At 35.3% G+C, this 24,873-nt stretch overlaps 1 protein-coding gene across 2 annotated transcripts in view; it reads left to right on the top strand.

The window, feature by feature from the left end:
* RIMS2 (regulating synaptic membrane exocytosis 2) overlaps nt 1–24,873 on the top strand; it is a 440,099-nt gene that overhangs the window by 76,362 nt on the left and 338,864 nt on the right. For both annotated transcript variants that reach the window (XM_057372448.1, XM_057372449.1), the window contains 2 exons: nt 4,525–4,735; nt 12,611–12,622. In XM_057372448.1, the coding sequence (XP_057228431.1) occupies nt 4,525–4,735; nt 12,611–12,622 (223 nt within the window). The remainder of the gene's footprint in view (nt 1–4,524; nt 4,736–12,610; nt 12,623–24,873) is intronic.

Below are 24,873 nucleotides of genomic sequence, written 5' to 3'. Positions count from 1 at the left end.
TAACAGTTGCCCTTCTAATGGTAGATTGTAAATAGATTTGGAAATTTCAGAAACATTTATGTTAAGTTTTGGAAGGCAGGTATAGTTTCAGAACTTCTTGTCAGTAATTTTTTTTTTAAATTTTGGTAAAATGCTGGAAGTTTTAGGGACATTTCTAGAGGAGAGGAGAAAATACAAACTTCTCTACAATAATAAAATGTCAGACGAGTAAACTTGCTTTTCTCACTTGCTTTTGGCATGGATCATGAGAGACTTACAGTTTGCTGCATTTTGGCTGATATTGAATTTCTCATTTCTGGAAAGGTGTGGGCAACCAGGAATAAGCAGAATTAAATTAACTCCATTCCAGAACAAAGCAAGTATTCCAGTAGAATCAAGAATAGATTTCTTGATGTTGACAGAGCAATCCAAATTCTTACAAACACTTGCTTTTTACTCTGAGAAGTCCTCTATGAAGTTATCTTGGATATGTTGCTGTACCAAAAAAGTTTGACTAGTCATAGAAGTCTCATGAACATCACCACTGTAACTTCCAGCTGATACAAGTGTGATTCAGGGAACCAATACTCACAAGAGCAGGACTTAATCATTAGTTTTCCAGACTGCATTTTCATTATCATTAGGTATTTGCATAAACTCATATCAACTTCTCCTTTTCCTCTAAATTTTATGGCAGTCATTAAAGTGTATGTATTTTTGTAACACATGTAGTAAAGGAGTGAGACTTTGCATCACTATAGATGGATGCTATTTGCTATAGAGGCCATTGCCAAAATGCACATATGTAAGGGTTATAGATATGCACTGCTGAATTTTCCATTTAAATGATCTGTTACTTATGGTTTGATATAATTATCTGGATTTACAAACAAAAAAAAAKTCTCTATCATGCTGCCCAAGGATAAGATTTTTCATTATGGATAAACATTTTGGCCTGAAATGCAACTTTAATACAGCACCTATTTTTTCACTGTGAGAAATACATTGAGGTGCTGGACTGTGTCCATAGAAGGGCAATGAATCTAGTGAAGGATCTGGAGCACCAGTCTTAGGAGGAGCAGCTCAGGGAGCTGGGGGTGTTTAGCCTGGAGAAAAGGAGGCTYGGGGGTGACCCCGTTGCTCTTTACTACTGCCTGAAAGGAGGTGTAGCCATGTGTGTGTCAGGATCTCCTCCCAGGTAACAAGTGATTGGATGAAAAGAAATTGTCTATAGTTGCGCCAGGGGAGGTTAGATTGGATATTAAGGAAAAATGCTTCATGAAAAGGGTTTTCAAGCATTGGAACAGGCTGTTCAGGGAAATGTTTGAGTCACCATCCCTGGAGGTATTGAAAAGATGCGTGGCTGTGGCACTTGGGGACATAGTTCAGCAGTGAACTTGGCAGCACTGGGTTACAGTCATATTCAATGGTCTAAAGGTCTGTTCCGACCTAAACTATTCTATGAATCTTGGATGGGTCTTGACCTCTTGCATTARCAGAGTAACTCACTGGACACAGGGACTGGAAACTGTAGAGTTGGGATAGCTGAGTTCAGTTTCAGGCTCTGAAGTTTGCCTTGGTATTGGAGCCCCTTGGGCAGCAATGTTCTGAGCAGAAAGATGAGTGCAGACAGCTTAACAAAATGGAATTTTATTTTGCGTTATGTTTTCTGAAAGGTGTATGTTATACCGTTTTTATTAAATGTGTTTCAGATTATTTAATWATTCCTGTGTATTATTACCTTAAATTTTGGCTTAAACTTGAGCAGGATAGATGATAAAAAAAATATTTATCTACAAAATATCAAAAATTTTAAAATGGAATTCCTGAAGTGAATACTTTGTTTTTTATTTCAAGCATGAATATTTATCTCAAGTGGTTCTGCTTAGTAAGTAGAGCACATATTGTGTGTAACTGAATATTTCAAAGATTCTTGTCTTCTCTATTTAATTTTTTCTGACAGCTATCAATACATGGAATATTTTTCTTGGAACAGAAAAGGATGTAATAATGAACAATTTTGGACATGATGAGTTGTTTCCTAGTAGAACAAGGATTTTGAAAAGCTACTCAGTATAACCTTGAAAAGTTTATACTTTAAAGGAGAAGTTAYGACCTTTACATAGATTCTTGTGCCCAAGAGGAAACACAAGTGAAATTATTTCAGTACAYGAGGCTTAAGATTTGGCAAAAGCCTTGTGCTTTTTATGCATCAGTGGGACTGGTAAGCAAATAATCATACAAACAAAGGCTGTAGATTATAAGGAAGCCACACAACTGAATGTAGCCTAAAAATAAACTTGGAGTTCAGCATAGATAAAATGCTTTAAATGAAGAATGCAATGTTAAGCAAAATTAAAAGGCAGGCAAGGTCTCAGAGATTACATGTGTTACTGATGGAAACAGGCCAGACTACCAACTACCAATTATACAGTGTTGTCAGTGTGAAACACTGAAATGTGCCAGGTTTCCAGATATCAAAATTTTGTTTTCAAGTTCATTCAGCTCTTGCTTATTAGTAACTCGTGTCCTGCCCCTTTCAACACAGAGCACTCAACAGCAAGCTCTTTTGAACCAGGGAGAAGGCAGAGGAAGCCCCTTGCTTCTGACTCCCCAAAAGGCTTTTAGGGAATGCCAACTCTCACATCCCTCCCGCAGGAGCCTCCTCTCCCTGCTCTGCTGCAGACCAGAGGGCTGGGGCGGGTGGGAAAGGGCTGAGAATGAGAGAAAARGGAGCCACTGCTGCTGTGAGTCTCCACTGCTGGCCCTGAGGGCAGCCTGTGCACTCAGGATTGGTCTTGAAGTGCCAAGAGCAGGTACACTGCAATATGGGACATAAGCAGGATGTAACCCTCTTTCCCTCTTTCTGGGAAAGGGTCAATGGCAGCTGAGAGCTYAGGCAGCAGTTCAGCACAGAGGCATGACTCCAGGCTCCTGGTGGAGGGAGAGAGCTGTTCCTACAATTCCTCTGTGGTGTAGTGTAAAGTATATTTTTAGGGGAGTTTTCCTGAAAAACAAAGTAAATCCCAACAATTCTTGCCATGTGTATGAATATCCACCGTAAATAATTGTTTGAGTTAATTTTTAAATGACTTATGTAGTATTCGTTTTGGTAGGAGCCTCTAAAAATTCTGATGAAATAGTTTTGCATCATTTATATGTGTGATCTATGTAAAGGATATATTTATGCTTAAGGAAGTTGGTCTCCTGGATTTAGTTGTTTTCTAGCAGGTTATTTTTTTGTTCTATTTAATATTCTCAAGAAGAATAATTCTAAGGAAAAATGAATGCCTTTTGCAATTTAATTTTTTTGTCTTATGTTAACTTTTTAATGTTTCATAAAAAGTGGATAAATTTTGGGTTTTGCACGAGCTTATTCAAGGAACTAAWAAAACTGCTCAAATTAGATTAATAACATTTAGTTTAGTAAACTTTACAGTCTCTATTAACAAAATTAGGTGAGTTKAATTCCATGTTAAGAATTAAAATAKGAYTGTCCAGATCCCTTTAARTAATGATAAAAAAAAGAAGTCTAAGTTCTATTTTTTTCTCTAAGAGTTTGAAACTTTCATGATATGCTATGTCACCCTTCTCATCATTTTCAGAATTTGCAATAGCTAAAAARTTATGTCTTTTTACAATGAAAATTCAATTTCTCATTACATCATTTACGTTCAGAAATAGGGGTCTGCAATTATAGACCATGAAAAGCGTCCATAGGTTTGGTCACAATGAGACACTTCTCATTATCATATCTGGAATTTTCATGATTGTGGACTCAGAAACATGGATTAATTAGCATGACTGAAAGATTCATTGCAGTTCTGTCCACTCATGGCCACTGACTGCGTGTGTTTCGAGTTCTGAAAATAGATACTAAATATGTGTGTGTATCTWAAGCAACTTTTCCTGGATTTTACACCTAACTCTTCTACTTTATATTATATATGAGGTGACAGTTTCTATCCAATGATATGTATGGCCTAAATGATTTATGATGACTTGTTAAGATGAAGTAACTTATGGGCTTAAACCTAGCAATTGAAAAGTCATTGAAAGAGCATTTCAGAATCATTATTCTATGCAGTATTGCTAGATAAATGAAGACAAGCTAGTTTAAGAAAAGATATTTGCATCTGTYTGCTGGAATTAGGTAAAAGTAAATTTTGACAAATGAATTAGATTTTTTTCCTACTAWTATCCAGTTTATTCTTTAGTACCATGGGCTCTTGGATCACTTATCCTGTGTTTTCAACTGTCRTATTTGCAGCAAACAGCTGGTGCTGTCCTAAAGCAAAGTTAYCTCTCTTTATAACAGCTGGACTGTGAGCTGAATGTTATCAATGCTGAGTTTTCTCCTAGAGTTTAGTTATAATAAAAAAGAAATAATTCTGGAATGTAACACTTCCAGAGTATCATAAATTAAATTATYTGCTTTGCTATGGTATTTGTCTCTGATTAGTAGAAAATTATTGCATTTTAGTGACTGTGAAGTATTCGTAGGCAAAAGTAAATAAACAGCTAATGATCTCTTGTCTTCTACAGGAAATTACATCAGCAGTTTGAAATGTATAAGGAGCAAGTGAAGAAGATGGGTGAGGAATCACAGCAGCAGCAGGAGCAGAAGGGTGATGCCCCRACCTGTGGCATCTGCCACAAAACAAAATTTGCTGATGGCTGCGGCCATAACTGTTCATATTGCCAAACGAAATTCTGCGCGCGCTGCGGAGGAAGAGTGTCCTTGCGGTCAAATAAGGTATGGAGTTAGGAAAGTTTAACAACAAACTTCTCCTAAACTTGGTGTTTCTTATTCATTGCATATGAGTCTGAATCACCTAACTACTGAAACAGCTTTCCTCTCTGTGTCCTTTAGAGACACARTGATATCTACTTCAGGAGCTTTTAAGACATCTGTCCTCATTTCATGTAATTTCGAAKTGCACATGAATTTGTGATTATGGCTTTTAAGTTAATACACACCATTYTTTGATTACCAAACTCACGCAAGTACATTTCTTTGATTGGAGGATAAGTTATATTTGAGAAACAGAAGTKTATCTAGTGATCTACTGATGCTTATATTGGAATACTGATTATTACAATGTAGAGCAAGGATTTGTTTCCTGTTTAGCTAGGCTCTTCTGTACAAGAGTAGTGTAAGATTAGTGTTAGAATGTTATATATAATATGTGTTTTAAAATAATCATTATCTATTATATATATGCATCTACTGATGCTAATATTGGAATACTGATTATTACAATGTAGAGCAAGGATTTGTTTCTTTCCTGTTTAGCCAGGCTCCTCTGTACAAGAGTAGTGTAAAATTAGTGTTAGAATGTTATATATAATATGTGTTTTAAAATATTCATTATCTATTATATATATGCATACATATTATACATATTTATATRGGTATACTCATGCAAATGTTAACCTATTTCAGAAAAATAATTAAAATGCATTAACATATATTGTTACAACTGGTATAAACCGGTGTTTGTTGTATAACAAGAAGCAAACCAGCAATCTGAATTTTAAAAAAAGTTGAATGATAGAGCAAAAAACACAGCATGACTGAAGTTGTCACAGAAAACTCTTCTGAGATAATTTYACTCAACATTTTAGATAAAATGTTCAGATCTGATGCACAGAACCTTTCTCAGATTCTGACAGATACTTGTAAAAGATGTATGACAATRTTCATGAAGAATTATGCTAGTATTTTGTGGCAACATATTTTGTAAACCAAGCAATAATTTATTATTTGAAAATTTATCAATATAATATTTTAATACAGTTTATTTCCATGAGAATTTTTTTTCAAATTTTATTGCAAATACCATGCAATTGGTAAATATTATCTTTTGTAAGGTAAGAGACAGTAGTATGCATGTTATATTTTTCTATGCCCAAGTTTGAAAAGTGGGTTTAAATAACGGACAGTTTTTTGACTGACAAAGTATAAAATAATAAAAAATATAAAAAGATAATAATTTTTCTTGATTAAGTAACTGAGATTATGTGTAAATATCTCAAATTGCCTTTTTTTAAAGGTAATTAAAAAAGATCTTCAGTAGGTTCTCTTTTTTTTTTCCTTTTTTATAACTAAGTCATATTGCTAGTAATAAAAGAGGCAGTAATTTTCTCTATTAATTTAATCTGATTATAAAAGCCAATGAGGACAGGTATTTGAGCCATTATGCCTATATACTTAGAAACATAGAATTAGGAGGACTGCTTCATTTCCTAATGAAACATTCCAATACACCATTTAGATTCTCCTTGGGATTGGTCATTTGAACTTGACAGACATATGTCTGAATTCTCCTGACAGATTTCCAATGAGATTCTTCTATAGCCTCTCAGATAATTTGTTCCACTGCTTCACCATGTTCRCCACAGACAGCTTTTCTTACTGTCTAACCTAAATCTGTCTTTCAGTAAGTCTGAGACTGTTTTGCAGCTCTTCTCAGCTGGCATTTTTTTCTGCTAATGTTGCTGATGTAGTGGGAGGCTTYCCTGTACCTCATTCATTTTTATTCTAGATAATTTATGAATATGCTGAACAGAGTATCTCTAGACTGATCTCCTGTGAAGTTTCACTGGTGATACCTTTCCCTTCAAAAACCCATACCATTTATTCCTGTCTTTTTCTTCTTGTCCTTTCATTAATTAAGTTTTTCATGGATTAATTTATTCCTATTCCTATTCCTATTCCAGGGCTGAGATTCTTTAAAAGCCTGTAATCCCAACTGATCAGTAGGAATAAATCCCTTTTTCTCACTTTCTCTGTGAAAACTTGACAGAATTATACTACATGTAACAGACATGAATTCCCTCTACTAAAGCTATTCTGACTTTTCCACATTTTATCATAATTTATTCATATGCCTGCTATTTTTGTTCTGTATTTGAGTTTCTAAAAATCTGCCCAATGTGGATGTCAGATTCATTTGTCTATTMTTCAATTGATATAATGTTGAAACTCCTTAGAAATAACTTGGTATTTTTGCCAAWTTTTACACTTCTTATCAGTGCAGACTACAGACTTTCTTATCAGAAAGACTGTGTTACAGTTAATAATTATTTTAGGCTGGAAATGCTTTACACAATAATCTCATTTAAAAAATTTTATACTTTTTTTTTACTCACTTTGTAGCTTCTCTTTCTGAAATATCAGTTCAAAGTACATCCTCCAGTTTATTCTGCATAAAATAATACTCTAGAGTAAGAAACTTCCCAATGACTGTGAATATGAACAAAAAAGATCTTATTCAGAAAGACTGTGGAAGTCTCCTATTCATGATGTTTTATGCCTACACTGATTATTGTATTAAAACTATTCTGTTCTACCAGAATTTACCATAATTCATTCTTGTCTCTTTTCTGGATACAACTTCAGCTTCTTGAAGGATGACTTCTAATAACTTCCTGTTTTGACTTTGCTTTCTTTGGTCTTCATAGATATTTTTGACACATTNATATATATATATATATATATATATATATATATATATATATATAGTTTAGTACAGACCAGTATTACCAATATGCACCTCAGATGATGGCAAATTGCAAAGAACACTTCTCTCTCAAAGGTCTCAAGGCTGACCACTGCTTACAAGGTTCATGGCCATGAGTACAAGCAGGGTATGGAAATGTTTTGGCTGTTGTCAGAGCATTAGATTAGGATTCTCAAGATGTTTGGATGATTTATTCCTTTTTCAGTTTCATGAAAGTGCCTGAAATATATAGGCATTTGCATTCAGTTCAAGCTGTACAAAAGTTATTATGTGGGAGTTGAKAACAGATCAAACAAATAAAGCTGATAATGGTGGCACTTTTGCTTCTGTACTGTTTATTATMTTGGTGAATGGAGTATTTAGCCAGAAGGGGGCCTTAAATTTCAAGGGAGTAAGAAACGTTGAACAGCCATCTTTTATGTATATGAACAGTTTCAGATTGATTAAAACAAATAATAAATCATGTGAGAGCAAGCAGTGATTGTTCTTAGTAGTGAGAATACCACTGATATATAAAATATATGACTGTGCTTTTAAAAAAATTATATACTGATTTGTATAGGGAAATGCACATTGAATGAGGCAGTAGACAGCAGAATAGGGTTATGCATGTGAGAAATTTAAATGCAAAAATGCCGGAAAAATACAGCTTCCAGATTGATACAACATTGTGTGCAGTGAATATAAATTTTAGCAGCACAGAATGCCAGTTCATAAACCATCCTCTCACTTGTACAGGAACAAAACAACAGTTGTCTGAAAAGTTAATTTAATGCATGCTGAATGCCTTCTTTTAGAATAACCCACTATCACTTGGAGCCACTGAAACATCCTTCTTTCTTTGTTTTTGAAGAACAGAAGTAAGAGATTTTCAGTTGTTTGACAGGACCCAACAACTTGGGAAATATATAAGGTGTAAGTAGGGAACTTCTCTCAGTTCCCCTGTTTCAGTGAAAGTTTTGCATTCTGATTGTTTCCCTGGGGTTGTTTGATTTTRAGAAAACCATCAAGTTCCCTTTGCTGAATGATTCTAACTGCAGGACTTGCAATGTGACTATCTGTATGGATGCACAAAATTGTAGCATACTTGTGCTAATGCATAATCCATTTCATTCTGTTGAGAATTAGCACAAAATAATTAGTTTGTCACAATCAGGTCTTCTAAGTCACTAGGATTTGGGATAAACACAATGATTGGATATTRCATTCAAAGGAATTGGTCTTTAGAAGATGTGGTTTCACTTTGCATTTCTCTACAAAACATATAACTTTGCAAACAGGAGGAAAGGATTCCTCTAAACCATACATGTGGGTTTGTGTTTTTTTTTTTTCTTTTCTGCTTAATCCATGTAACACCTTTAAAATCTGATAACCTACAGCTGTGTTTATTGTTCCAGAAAACAAGTATCTCTGAAAGAAAGGTAAGCCAGTGGTAAATTATTCCAAAGACAGTCTCTTATTCAGAAATTTTAAATTCRGAATTGGAGGATTAAAAAAAGTTGTAAGTCTCATTAGGATGAATTTCACATCTCAGTCTTCTCATAAATAGAATAGAATTTGTATCATCAAATATATAAAAGACCTCCAGTCTTAAATCTGGTCCTGATTTATGTTGGAACAATATTAATGTCATAGGGAAAATCTATGGCAGTTAAGACATGTGTAAACAATGATAGTTGTAAAATGATCAGAAACCTCCCCCCATTTTATTTGAGGTGATCAACTTTTTTATTCTTTTGAAAGTTATACCCCAATTTATCAGTACTCCAGCTGGTATACATCATGGTCCTTAGGAGCTTTCCCTATTCCTTTCCCAATGGAGTTTGGCTTCTCTGATGTAGCCAGCTGTAACCTGGGATCAGCCTTGGGGAAAGAGCTGAGTGAGGATGGTTTGCAATAAACCTTCTTGGGAGCTCCAGTCCTTTGCCTGGGAGCTGCTCAGGGGCTCAGACTTGGTCCCTGCCTGAACCATGCAGCTGCCTGGGTGGTTCCTTTGCTGAGTCTAATCTTAGGCTTGGCTTCAGGGATTGCCTTGGCTCTGCTTTCTCACCATGGACCTTGTTGGGGACCTGGATTCTTTGTTGACCCTGGGCCCTATCCTTGGGGTCCCTTTGGGTGCRTGCTGTGGGACACAGGTCTGTAGCTGGAGTGTGACCTGCCCGTGCCACCCTTTGTGCCTTYTCCTGGCCCTGGCTAAGCTGCTGACCCTGCTTCAGCTGGGACGGAATAGAAGTAGTGCTGTCCCAGCATAACCCTTCAGCAAAATACTCCTTCCAATTGCTGCATTAAATTCTGAGAGTAAGAACCTTGCCACAACTACCATTTTGAACCAGGAGATTTTGCTCCTTTCCAGTCTAAATTTTCCTTTCAAACTAATGCCTAGCTKAACTGATATTCAGAATCTGCATTCATATATYGATAATTTGRATTCTCTGGATTGTTCAAAATACCMRTGTGATTTTAATACAAATTAAGCTATGTGGATATGATCAGTCCCTTCAAATGACAAGTGCACAAACTATTTCTTTTATTAATTTTATTTATCTGAAACTATTTACATTTGGTAGCTCTTTTCATCTCATTAAATAGCAAAGGATGGTCTCAGTTTCCGCAGAGGCTACATGTTTGACCTCTTTTCTACTTCAAAACTTTCATAAATGTTAGGGGTTATTATGATCCTGATACAATGAACTCACARTTTTACCCAATCTGATAATTTTAGKCAGTTAAGGTGAGAAAAATACAGTCTTGAAGAATAGCTTTAGCTCATGTAGTCAGATGCCAGATTGACCTTGTAACATGTTTTTTAAAAGGGATAAGGTATAGATACTGACTCCTTCTAGTTTTATTTTGAGTATAGGTTGGAACTCCACTAATTTTGCTAACATTATCACTATTAAAATATACCTGCATTTTCATGTGGAACAGGACAAACACCACTGAAGTCAGACTGATTCGTTGCTTTTTTTAACATCAGTTCTTTGAAAATTCAGTTGAATTATTTCTCTAATGTCTGTGCTATTGAAATGACTGACTAGGCAGTCTTTCATATCATCAGTCATGCCATTGCTTGCAGTGTATTGCTAGGAMCTCAAGAAAGTTTGACATGTGTGGAGGAAGCTGAGAGGCTGGAGGCAGACCTAGGTGTTTGGTAAAGTGTAATGGCTTGTCTTGAACGTCACATATCTTTATATTTTGTAATTTGTTTCTGAATAGAGATTCTTCATCCTGGACGTTACTCAACATAGGTTGATTGTGTGAATCAAGTCTTRGTTATTGTTATGATCAAAGTGTGAATGACAGTATTCTGAATTATGTTTATGGATTATAATCCTCTTGGATAGTAGAATGTATTTTTCAGAGGTGTGGATGAGAAAAATCAAGGCTGTAGATATTGCCATGTGAAATGTAGCTGAGCACTACTGCCTTTCTTACTGCAGAGGTACAGTAAACCCTGCTATGAAAGTATAAGAGCAGCTGATGCTGAGCAAAAAAAAAAAAAAGTCTCTCGCACACAGGATGATAACGCATGATAGCCTGTCATTTATGTAGCTTCCAATGCTATTTACTATTTGTATAACTCAGAATACCATTAAAACCCAGAGAATCTTTGAAAATACTTTAATCTTTTGCCACTGAAGGTAGGATCATAGAATAAATTGGGTCAGATAGGACCTGTGGAGGTTTTCTAGACCAATCTCCTGTTCCATGCAGGATTAACTTCAAAGTCAGATGAGGTTTTTAGGACCTTGTTCAACTGAATTGTAAAAAYCTCCCAGGATGGAGAATCCCTAACACCTTTGGACAATCTCTTTTGATGATTAACAACTCTTGTGATTTTCTTTTTTTCTTACATCCAATACAATCCCTTGATTGCTGCATTTTTTTACCTGTGCATCTTCAAGAAAATTCTGTCTTTGTGTTTCCTATAGCTAAACTTTGAACAGTTGAGAAATGCAAGTTGTTCYCCTCTTCCCACATCCTTCCCTATCCCAGCCTTCTTTAGGCTAAACAAACCTATTTTCCTTAGCTTCTCCTTGTATAATGTGTTTTATTGCCTGACTGTCTTGTTTGSCCTCTGTTCTATTCTCTCCTGTTTGCTTGTAACTTTAGGATTYGAGGGAACCTAAGCCTTGTGTAAGAGTTATGTGTTATAAAGTTACATGTCATACAGGTATTGGAACAGCAAATCTATAAAATGAATTGTCACTCTGTTTTGGTAAGCTGTTGTATTCCCAGCACAGCCAGTGCTTAATGAAGTGCCTAGATTTAGCCTCTGTATTGGCATTTGAAATTAAGAAACCAGATAAGAATCATCGTTCTTCATTCACAAAACAAGGGGAATATTTTTGACTGAAAGCATTTTGAATAATTTTTTCCTAAAGTATTATTCCATTTACAATTTTAGGSAGCTAAAAAGACAATTTATTCAAGGAAAATAACCAATAGGAATGTTTGTRTTTAATATTGATGGCTATGAAAAAGAAAGTATGTATGTTATAGAGTTGGCATGACATGCAGTGAACGCTTGTGACAACTCTGTTTCCTTGGGCTTTATAACTGCAGGATTTTAGAGATCTGTTGAGTGGCTAGCCTGCAGTTATGCCATTTTGATAACCCTCTATCTGTCTGTAACAAACAAACATTTATTTCACTGAACTCTTTGCAAGTGCAAAACATTGATGAAGGCAAATTATTTGCAATACTGGGGTCCAAGGTATGAGCTAAATGCTGCATACTTTTGATGAGATGACCCATTTGTTTTGTGCAGATAATTCAGACATGACTTCCAAATTATTTTTATGAAAATAATTTCCTTTGTGAATTTTTTTGTACAGATGTTTTTAGGTATAAGATTGTCATTGTCTCAATTTCACTCATGAAGGGATCATGAAAATTATCCAAATGACGTATTTTTCACTATATCTTCTTCACTACTAGGGAAAATAACAAAGATATATATAACTTCCTTTGATATTTATTTGTTTATCTTACTAAACGATGCTACTACTTGCTTTCAGAATGAAAGTGACTCCTTATTTGTGTTTTGTTGTGTTTTTTTTTCCCTACCCTTTCTTTCTTGCTTTCGTGGATATGAACTCCAGGAGGACAAAGTGGTTAGAGCCTTTTTTCTGTTTAAAGTTATTTTGTTTTATGATAGGCTTATTTCCTGGCCTACATTTGCTTTCATTTACAGAGGTGTAATTCCTGCTGAAGGCAAAGGGAGTTACTGTCATCAAAATGAAAGCAATGCTTGACATAAAAGGCTTACCTGTTGTTGAAATAGCTTACTAATCTGTGAGTTGTTGTGAACACTATGCATGTCATTCCTCTCTGTTTGCAGCTTTTGTGAGCATGTCCCTGCCTTTCCCTTGCTTTTGCAATATGGTATGTGCACAGTTAAAAAAAGTTAAATGTCATTTGTGTCATTGGTGTGTCTTTGTATTCTTGTAGAAGTTGCACAAAGTGATAATAATGTTTTTTTTTCCACTCCGTATCACTGATATGTATGCTCTCAACATTTCAGCTTGTAATTTTTTTTGGCATGGTAGTTCAGTTCTGATTTTCAATGACAATACAATYAGATACCAGTAAATATTAAGAAAACATAGTTACCCTAAACATTTAGGAATATGCCAGCACTTTCATAGAGTAATCCACTAATATAAATTATTTTCTAAACTGGTTTGTAGACTTTCCTAAAATATAGTGCACATATTGTATTCAGCATAATGTTGAAATAATGTTAAATGTTATGCATGTCACTAACTTTCTGTTTGTCTTGATAATGTTACATGTATAGTAAATATTTTAATACTTTACTTTAGCAGTGTCTAAAAATGGTAGTATAAAACTTCGTTTGAGATTAAGCCTGGTGTGTTTCAATATTTTGTGTAATTAAATTAGTGTAATTTTTTAAAAATAACAGAAAACTATATGAACTAGTGTAAATCTGTTCTTCCATGAAAGTCTCTGCTGTATTCTAAAGAACTCAAATTGCAAAAGAAACTTGCMCTCTAACGTTTGGCAAATAAGTTCCTGCATGAGACAGAGTAGTGTTCATATACTTTTAGTTACTATATAGAGATTGGCTTTTTCTATAATAAAATGGAATTTTTTCTTACTTATAGAAGTGTCAAGGCTCACATTTAACTTGCAAATACAGTTCAGAAATACTTTGCTTCATACAGAAGTTGTAAGCTATGCACTGTTGTTGCCATTTAGGATATATCTTCAGTGGTGAGCAAGTGACRACTGAGGTCACTGGTGGCCCCATCTCTTAGCAGCTACATATCTTTCTTTTGGCCTTTTGGAGTTTTTCACGCTTAAAAGGCTGTGAACTTGCAGGAGCCATGAAGTAACACCTTGTAGAACTCAGAGGTAGCTGTAGAATAGAAAAAGTAAATGAAAAACGGTAACAATTTTCTCCTTGAAGAATTGACCCTTTCAGTATAACGTAAGTAATTGATGTGTGCTAACAGTATTCCCACAGTCAGTCCAACAGCTGATCTCTGTGATGATATCTATGTTGGAGCCAYGTCAAATGCTAAATTCACCTGGAAAATAAAATTAAAAAACTTGTGAAGGAGGTCATGTAACAAGGTTATATTGTTATCTAGCTTTACCATGAACAAGTGTTAAGGAGAAAAGGGACAGGAATTTCCATAACTAATCAACTAGTTAGATTTTTCCGTGAATAAGGACAGTAGCTCAAGATGCTTTTTGTAATGTCTGTTTCTTCTGATTTTGAAATAGATGTTTTAGAGGTTATGAAGGCAAAAAAAACCAACAAATATATTAAGTCAACTGCTTCTCAACTATAAACATTGTAAAGAAATGCCAACAGTAGTATTTTTCTTTATATTTTAGTACTAACTGTAAGGTTAAAAGCCCTGGTGCATCRAATGCAGATACTATCAAAACAGGTACTCCAATATAAACAGTACTTTTTTTCTCTGATACAGCATTTACCGGTAGATTAACACACCTAGTGTAGCCTTAGTATTCTTTTTTAATCTTCATTTTCCAGTGTTAGTGTAGAAGGTGTGAATTCCAGTATTTCTTAAGAGGCCTRTTCTGTATTTTGTAAACACAGAATGTCAAGTTCAATGGAAAATGCTCCTAGATAAAGCTAYACGTCCTTGGTGACTGTTGATGGTTTGTTGACCCAAACCATGAATTTGGAAAGTGAGGTGTTTTCAAAGCATCAGATCTGTGAAGAGTTAGAAACAGATTTTAGTGTGTCCCCTGTAGAAATCTTGTAACATCTTTTGATAAAGATTAAGATTGTAGGGAAAAGCTGGGACTGCATACGCTGTTGAACAATTGAACCATACAGCAGTTTCCTGGTGCTATTAATGCTGGTGGGGAATGGAGTTAGACATGGATSCTGACTAGGTTTTAATGTTGTAGTTGTACCATTAAACATGCACAGAAGGGAACTTATAGTACATGTCCCTCTACTCCACTTGTGAGACCCTACCAGGAATGCTGTACCCAGCTCTGGGGTCCTCAGCACAGGGAGGACATGAACCTGTTGGAGTGACTGCATAGGATGGACACCAAGATGATCAGAGGAATGGAGCACCCCTCCTGCGAGGAAAGGCTGAGACAATTCTCCAGGTTGAACAATCCCAAGAGGACTCTGTGGAGATCTTATTGCAGCCTTGCAGCACCTAAAGGGGTCGYACAGGAAAGATGAGGACAAACATTTTTAGCAGGGCCTGCTGCATTAGGACGAGTGGAATATGATTTTTCAATGGAAGGAGAGCTAGTGTATATTAGGTATGAGAGAAGGTTTTTACAATGTGGGAGGTGAAATGTTGGAGCAGGTTGGCGAGAGAAGCGATGGAGTGGAATTCTGAGCAATCTGAAGTCGAAGAWGTTCCTGCCCATGGCARGGGATTTGGACTGCACAGCCTTTAAAGRTCCATCCCAACCCAAACTACTCTATGATTCTATGATATTAGTGTAAACCTCTTCATGGTTTACAGCTCACTGTGCCTTTTCCCACACAGAGCAGGGGAATGACTCATGAATGTCTCAGTCCTTCATTACTMAGGTATATAAAGAAATTTACAAAATTTACAAAATGGAGACCCCAGTGTTCCAGAAAGGAATAATTATGTTAATAATAATGATTAAAAGAGTAAGATCATATCTGAGAAGGAAGGAGTTCATGTTTGAAAACTGAAAACTTGTGCGAAATTTTTTCAGCTTCTGAATTCTTTCTCTTTAAGAAACAAAGGTACATTTTAAAGCTGCATTAATTTGCTGCATTTCTGTCACTATTTTTCAGTCAAAATGTGACCGTGAGGTAGAGGTTTCTTTGAAAAACCAGAGTCAGTTAAGGCTGATAAAAATGCAGTTGATTTCAAAAAATAAAGATTCATAGGATCATCTCCCTTTTACTTAGATTTTGATCATTATATTCATAATCAAATAACTTTATTGAAGTGAACAACACCTATATATATATATATATATACAGCTATAGTAGTGAAATTGTGTGACTATATCAGTGAAAATTATGGAAAGTGTGATTAAACTGATGAGGAACTAGGAAGTGCAATACAGTTTGTGCAGAAACATATCTTCATTACAGATATAGGAAATAAAAAAGTAGTAGAATTTTTAAATTTTTACTGAATATCCTGAATTCTGAAACCTTCACCAGTCCTAAGAAGTTACAGTATTTTTTTTTCCTAAAAATTCTATATAAAATTACAATATAAAAAAAAAAAGCAATTATCATAAGGCATTATTCTCCATCCCTTTGTCTTATTGCAGTAAAATCTTCCTATTCAGTAGTTTTTCTTCACCATGTTCCAAAGTAATCAACATTATTATTCCAGTCGGGAGAGACTTAGGTGTTGATATTTTCTGTTACTTCTGTGAAAATGTCATTGTTGAAAAAGAGAAAATGTTTTTCTCCTTTTACTTCTGTTATTCTGAACAAGTCCTGGGCCCTGCCAAGTTCCCTATTATTTCTAAACTCTCTGTATTGTAGGTCTGTACCTCCACAGCACCCGATGACTTTCTCATCTGGAACTGCACAAATGTGCCAAGTATTTGTGGAAGCTATAGGCTGGTTGTCTTACTTCTGCCTTCTTGCTACTAGAAAATATTTGTTTGGGGAAACTCCACCTTGTTCTTGACTCAAGCTGATTTTGTGTCTTATGAAGAAACACACCCTGAGTCTCATCTCCAAGATTTTAATGGGCTGTGTATGATCTATGTGTTTTTTTAGCAAAGAAATATGTTAATTTTCTGGTCACCGAAAACTTTATAAAGAGACTCACAAAAAMAATAGAACATTTCCTATACTCAGAATACCTCTGACAAGGGTACCTGTACCATTTTCAGAGCTATCTTTTTGCTGTGGGAAGCGTAATGATTTTCCTGAGCTCTTGAGTATTGTCTTTCAGATTGGGATCTCTAAAAGTCATTTGGARGGTTGGCAATTTAGACCTTCCTGTCTTGGGCCACTTGTCTGAGCCTGTTCTCTGAACACCTATTTCTCATGTTTCCATTTGTCTAAGCTGCTCTCCTTTCTCTTGCTGTTTAAAAAGCACACTCAGATATGTTTCTTCTGTAAGAATGTACAGAAAACTGACCATGAGAGTCTGAAAATCTTTTTACAGTCATGTTTGTACTTCTGTGTTAGATGAGCAAGGGTTTATATGCCCAAAAACTTGAATAATTATTTTCATCCACAACAGTCAGTGTAAAAGACACTAGTTCCTCCTATGAACCTTGTTCTTTACATGCACACTTTGGTGGTGTAATTTTACAGCACAAAATTTAGAAGTGGCTGGTTTACTTTTAGATTGTTCTGAATTTCTGGAAAGCTCTAGAGGGAATTTAGAGAGACCCTGGTGAAATTAGAGACCAGTTTTCATTTTGCTAGCTATTTTTCCTACCTGATAGCACTAGAAGTTTATCTTTTAACTTAAAATTGTTCAAAATAGATTAACTTTCCTCTGAAATTCTTCTTCAAACTGTCCTAAAATAATATTATCTTAAAACACATATGGAAACTATATGGATATAGTAAGAACTATATCACATCAAYAAATTTTCACTTTCCTACAAATTAATAGAGCAAGAGCAATTATAAATAACAATTCTGGAACCAGATGATGAAACAGTTCTTGAGCAGTAAGTTTTATTTGCCACCTGTTGCAATATTCAGAAACCATAGCATGTGCTATTAAGTTCCACGTGTAGACCTTTATCAAAGGTAGCTCAGCAAATTCCTCATTTCAGTCCCAGGTGTGTAACAGCACACCTAGGACTCTTTGGACACAGTTAGACATTATGGCACAGCAGGGGATGGTATAAATGTTTAATTATCTAGATTCAGCTTCAGTGGCTGGAAACCAGTGCCTATATATATAAATAATGAAGACATTGCTAGTAATAGAGYAAAGCGGTGAACGTCCCAAGGTGGTTTTTGTGCCTCTCAGCTATTTACTTAGGGCTTTATTTAGCTAGTGTCTTCAAGGAACAGTTTAGTGATAGGTTGAGGAATTAAATTAAAAAGGCCTTGCATCTGGGTTAATATCTGTTTGCTGTTTTGATCTGCTGTGTGAAAAAAGGAATTTGAATGTCCAGTTTTTGTCAATATATGAAATATTTTGTGAACAAGTAAGACAGCTACTCAGCACAGTATGAGTGCATTTATGTTGACAGTTTCAGCATATATTGACCTTCAGTGCATACAAGGAAAAATTTAAATAAATGTGAAAAATCTTGTGTTTAAGCAAGATGTCACCTAGGAACCMTAAACAGGGTATTCAAAAATTAAAGCTTCCTTGGTTTGAATGATTGTAAAAATGCCTTCATTCAGCATTCAGAAGATCTACAGAAAAGCCTGGATTTCACGTAGCTGATTCAATTTCAGTCAATTTATGTGTGTTACWTTTTGTGCCTTTTTGAAAATTAGTTTCCTGTAGTTCACAAGCCCTTTTTTAGCATCTGACATCTGCAGGAAATAAAATACTAATATTTTGCAAACCAATAAATAAATTAACAGAATWTTTCTTTGATATTGGGGATAATATAGTTTCACAAAATAAATCCCTACAATGTTTTAATACCGATAGAATCACAGATGTATCTTTATTAAGTATAATTTTTTTAGTGTGTATACATGTACCTCCCATTTATCTTTGAATGTTTAACGYTGGTTGGTGTTAATCACTAGTGTTCATTTAACCAGTTCCTCTTTCAGTTTCAGTGTAATTGCTACATAACTTCAGAGTCGTGACCTGTTTAATTAAGGTGTTCTTGCTCTCAGATACTTGGTCATGTGATTATGAAAGATGATATTTATTGCTGTTAACCATTTGAATTTCTTCTTGTAGCTAGGCAAAGTATGGTATCTTTCTAAGAGATTAGAACAGTTTATCATCTACATTGAAGACAGGGTTCAAATGCTTATTTCTCCCTATGTGTGCACTTGCCTAATGTCTGTTTKCATTCAATATTAGTTCATTTTTAGATTATGACACCGTGATGATGATATATTCTTTAACAAGTTGGATTTGCTTGTAGATATGAAGCAAATTCCTCTTACATTGCTTCAAACTATTTTTTAGTTTTATCTAATCTTTGTTTGGCTTCTATTTGTCATTGACATCGTTGTGAGTGGCCAAAGAAAACTTTCAGTGTAGTGAATGCCTGGCCTCAGTAACTTGGGAGGAGCACAATTGTTCACATTGTTTTTAACATTGTTGTATGCTAAGTGACAGACCGCCCGTCTTCACTTTCCATGGACTTGAATGTGGGTTAGGTCTGCTCCAGAGCAGGGAATTAAAACTCCATATAACATATAACTTCACCTTCTGAGAAGATTTTAAATTCTTTCATAAAGAAACAATTGTTGTCAGGATTTAATCTCAACAAAAGTGCCTGTTGARCCACTTTTCTTTCTAAAGCCTCAAGCCTCATTTAGTCCAGCCCCTTTATAGAGGCTGAATATGGTGTCACAGAGCTGACTTCCTTCCTTCAACATTGTCTGTACTGAATATTGAAAAATGAAGGGAGAAGCAGAAGCCACATGGAAAAGTCAATAGGAACATTCAGTGATTTATGAGGGCAAATTGGTAAGAACTTCTGGTTGTGAGTTGTAAAACTACACAGCCTATTTAGAAAGAATTCCTAGCTAACTACATGCTCTTTTTTTTGGTGAATTCCATGTCCTTTCTAAGGCACAGACATGGTTTTCAGGATATATTTCTGGAAGGTCTTTAATCTTATGAGAGCTTCAAGGACTGATGCAAAGCTTTTCAGGACAAAATTATTTTTATAATTCAGTAATCTTTGAAAAGTCTGCCACTTAGTTGTTAACTGTAAGTTGAAATTGTAGTGTGGGTACTTTTTGGAAAAGAGATTCAGTTACTGATGTTCTTCAAGACACTTAGTCCATGACATGTTTGCTGTTCCTACYTTTTCTGTATTCTCACATTAAGAGTATGGAAGGACATGAAGGACTTATTAAGGAATGACTGCTTTGTACTGTTAGTTCACATACACATAATATGTATGTAAAAATTTTACCATTATATAGTTCACTTTTCCTGTGATAGGGATTGATGCAAAACAACTACAAAGCTGGAAATGKTCATTAAATTGTGGATACTATGATCTGAGTGAATTTGAAATAGAACTCATTTTAGGGAAGGTAATAATTCTCACTTGTGACACTTTCAAGGCCTGCTAAGTTATACTAGTAGAGAAGGGGAAGCATTCACCTAGCAGCCTCTGCTGAAGTAGAAGAAGCACTTTGCATATGTGGAATTTGTAGATATTTTAAAGTAAGAAATAATTATGGAAGCACATAGACATGTCAATATATATAAAGAAGAAATATAGGCAATTAACTATATTTGCTTCCTAACAAAGCAGACTATTTTACACTGGATGTAAAAAGAAAAAGCTTGATTTCATTGTTCATAATTCCTATTTTCATTTTGTTAAATATCATTGTTCTCTTCAGCATATTGATAGGTGTGCGTAGCTGACTGTGTTAGGTGTCACTGAGTCTCCTCTCCCTCTCCCTCTCCCTCTCCCTCTCCCTCTCCTCCTATTCTATTTCAAAATCCATGAAATGAACACACTGGTGTACATGTAATTTTTTTTAAATGTTTTTTTTAGTGTTCTGTCAGGGTTAACTGTGGCTGCATCTAATGCAGTTATGAGATGTTTAGCTGTTGTAGTATGAAACAGTGTAGGTTTCCAGGTTGGATAACAACATGGAGAATCGGTGGAGGGAGGGGATTGTGGCACTTACTGTGAGCTGCTGTGGCCTCACYGAGTGCTCTGTGCAGTTTGGGGCACCACAGTGTACAGAGGACATCAGAAAATTCGAGTGAGTCCAGAGGAAGGAGATTAAACTGATGAAAGCTCTCAAGGGCAAAACTTGCGTGGCTGAGGTCACTTGGCTTGTCCTGGTTGGAGAAGAGCACAGAGGGGTGATCCCGTTGCAGTCTATGGCTTCCTCACAAGGATGGGGAGGTGGCCTGGGGAGCTTCAGACTGGACAGTAGGAAAAGTTTCTTAACCCAGAAGGTTGTTGGTCAGGGGAACTCTCAGGCTCCCCAGAGAATTGGACATGACACCCAGCCTGTTCCAGGAGCATCTGGATGATGCTCATAGTGGTACAGTTKAGTTTTAGGCAGCCCTTTGAGAAGCAGGGATTTGGAGTTGATGCTTCTTATGAATCCCTTCCAACATATTCTGTGATTCTATATCTTTTATATTTTGTCTGAGAGCTGTGTGACTACATTGTTAGAGCCCAGGCAGCGAGTTCAYGTAAAGCTGAGGAATGTTTATGTGGAATTCAATACAGCAGTAATGACATAAGCATCTCAATTTTTTTATTAACACAATGTTAAAATTCATTAGAGTTGGATCTTTYATTTTTCTCAGACAATTTCAGTAATGAATGATGACACAGATGATGTAAATGGTGTAATTTTGTTGATTTCAATTTAATGCCATCTGCATACAGACCCCAGGCTTATTGTGGTCCTGTCACATTTCCTCCCTTTTGCACCATTGTTGATGATGATATTGTCTTATATTTCTAAATAACTTGTGAACACTTAGTGCCATTCATCTTCAGACAGTTTACAAGTGTTAATTAATGAATATGCTCAGCATGTCTGGGCTGTAGAKCATTTGTTATTTTTATTTAGCTGGTCCCTTAATAAAGCTGTGACATAATAAAGATTTTTGAACACAAAGAGGCATAAATAACATCTAATTGAGACTTTCAGGAAACAAAAATCTCAAAATGAAATCACTTTAAGATATTTGAATATTATTTAACATTGCCTTTGAGAGTAAAGTCTTGGTAAAATAAAACAACTTGGAAGTGTCATTTGGATTATTTCTACTTTGTCCCAAATTTGGTGGAAAATGAATATTTAGTATAATAATAAATCATAATAATTAATTGCTATTGAAATATATAAGAAAATAAGAAAATATTGAAATAATATTTTATTTAAAAAACTTAATATTTTCAGACATTCTAGATTTGTGTAAAAGCTGTTAATATCAATCACTTTGCTAGAAAACTTTTAAAAATTAGTAATTCCAATGCCTATTTTTATTACCTTATTCCAACAATAACTGCCTATTTGTAATTTTTTACCAGAAATTCTAATGCCTTTCCTCAATCACAAATTTCTAATCCATTAGCAAATTTGCTCTAAGAACAGTCKTTACAGAGAGAATTATTTTTGAGTAATTAAGAGAATAACTAAGAAAAACCAATTGGACTGAGGAGTTCAAGGAACTTGGTTTTGTGCAGAGATAGCAAAGGATTAGAGTAAAAAAGAACTGTAACTTCTTTGCAGAAGCTGTAATTTAAGTAGACCACCTAGAAATTACTGGTTAAACTGAAACAATGAGGATTAATTGAACAAAGGAACAGAGGGCAARGCTGTAAACGACTTCCTAGGTGAGTTCCTCCAGCATTAGTACTGGGGAAGACCTTTAATATTTTCACTGGTGGCCTTGGCATAGCGAACAAGAGTGCTGTAATTAAATACATTGGTTACACGAAGTCGGATCCTTATCAGCACCGGGGAGCAATGGGATACTGCACAATAGAGAACCAGATGACCTTGTGAACTCCCGTGGTAAAAATGAGTGAGATAAAATAGCAATAAGTGTAAAGTCAGGAATTTAAGCACTAATAAGGATTTCTGCTCTGAGCTACAGGCCAGGGATTCCTCTGTGTCTCAGCCCTGATAAACAATTCTGAATTCTGCTTTCCATAGCAGGGTAACTGAGCACAAGATGCTTATTAGGAGCAGTTTTTCTCCATGTTGTTCTCCTCTACTGTGTGCTGGCATTGTCTGGGAGATGCTGGTTAGCAAAGGCCTGACTTTGCCAGGAAACATAAGAATTAGCAGGCAATCCTGGACCAGCCTGGACCTGACAGGGTTGTGTCTTGCTAGTATAGGCATAGTCTCAAAGAGAAATCAAAATCTTATTTGCTCTTGAAAAATGAAAGCATACAGGGTAGGTGATTGGTCACTCTAAAAACTTCAGGCAGCAAACACTGAGGAGAGAAAGGAACCATTTACACTTAATGACAATATTGGTTACAAGAATAAATAGCAATAAGCTATATAGTTTGGAATATGTGAACACTGGAAATTGACAGACAGTCTTTCCATTGTAACTCTAAGACTGGGAAAAGCATTTTGACAGATTTTGGGCTATTATTTATAGTTAATTTTAAGATGAAAGTTTATTAAATTTTGAAGTTTAGATTAAAAAAAAAATTATTTGAAACAGCAGGCAACTGGAAGGAATCCATGAGGTTTCTTTCTATCCAATATTCTTATTCGGTGACCTTAAGTTGCCTAAGAAAAGTGCAGGAAATGTGTTGTCACTTCTCTTTCTTTTCTGAGACTGCTACAAATCTGAAAATTTAGTAAATGTGTAACTTGGTTAACTGTACATTCTCAATATATTAAGTAATTACTCAGCTTTCCAAAGTTAAAGATATTCTTTATGAACCATGTTGTAGACTCTTCACTTAGAGCAAGTTTATTTCATGCCAAACCCACTGCAGTTATTTAATAAACTCTCATGGCCGTGTGGAGTACTGCACAAGCTTATGAATTCCTTTTTGGCAGCAGTGCAGCTGTGTTTTTTGAGACATAATATTGACCAGTTTGTACTATGTCTGAATCACACTCAATGTCACAATAGCCTTTTTCTCACTGGAAGTCTCTACATCTTTSTAGTTCTTCACCGAATCCTGAAAGCTCATGAAGGAGCAGAGTATAGTCAACATGGCACTGTGTGGGAATTATGCACTGTCTTCATTGGCATGGACTGGACAGTGTTGAATTGTGCCCGTGCTATAACAAAAAACCCAAATGATTGCCTTTATATCTTGAAGAATATCAGATATTTTATTCATGAACCTGTTTTCCTATAGCATATTTTAGGAAGGGTGTGCTCTGGCTTATATTAACCCAGCTAGATGAGTGTTCTAACACTTTCTGGTCCCATTGTGCACATAGAGGCCTTTTGTTCACTTTTTTTTTGAACTTAAAGAATCTATTTTCCTAGTCAAATATCTCACTTGATAACTGTACACTAGGTTGAAAAAAATGTATGAACAAAATTACTAGTATATGTCTAAAGGATAATAAAAAAGTGATGCAARCCAGACACTGTCCATTAGGATAAGGATACCAGTAATACAAAAGTGTACCTCCTAAAAATTGTAGTCACATATTGTTCTCTTCTGTGTGAAAGRTAGTGTCATATATACATACAGTAAATATATACTGTATCACATGAATGCACAATAAGTCACACATTTATTTCATGCTGACTCTGTTGTTTATGGCCATTATAACTTTTCATACATGTTATATCCATTCACTACACTAYGTAGTCAAAAGTAAATATAATCATCCTGCCAGGACAAATAATTTTTGAAATGCAAATACACATATCCTTTAAAATATATCCAAAGGTGGTCTCATACCTTCTTAAGTGGTATTGGAGTTCTTGTGATATTTAATACAATTTTGGGGTAGAAGTATCCATTTGTCTTTACAGATATAAGCTAAATAAACATTATAGCAGTTTTGGCATTCAGTCAAACTGATTGGAACATGAAAATGAAAGTCAGTACCATAGCACAGACTAGTGGCATTGCAAAATATTGAAAAAATAGATAATATTTATCAACTTTTATAAAAGTCCCAAATTCAGAGATTAATTTTGCTCCTGTAACATACTTCACAGACTAAATAGATTAATGTAACAGCAGGAAAGGAAAAGGAGACTTGTCTTTAAAGTCAGGGCAGTAAAATGAAATGGAA

This window comes from Malurus melanocephalus, unplaced genomic scaffold (assembly GCF_030028575.1).
Source record: "Malurus melanocephalus ecotype Western Australia unplaced genomic scaffold, MMel_1.1 scaffold_171, whole genome shotgun sequence".
NCBI classification, from domain to species: Eukaryota; Metazoa; Chordata; class Aves; order Passeriformes; family Maluridae; genus Malurus; species Malurus melanocephalus.
This window is presented reverse-complemented; position numbering and strand designations above follow the sequence as displayed.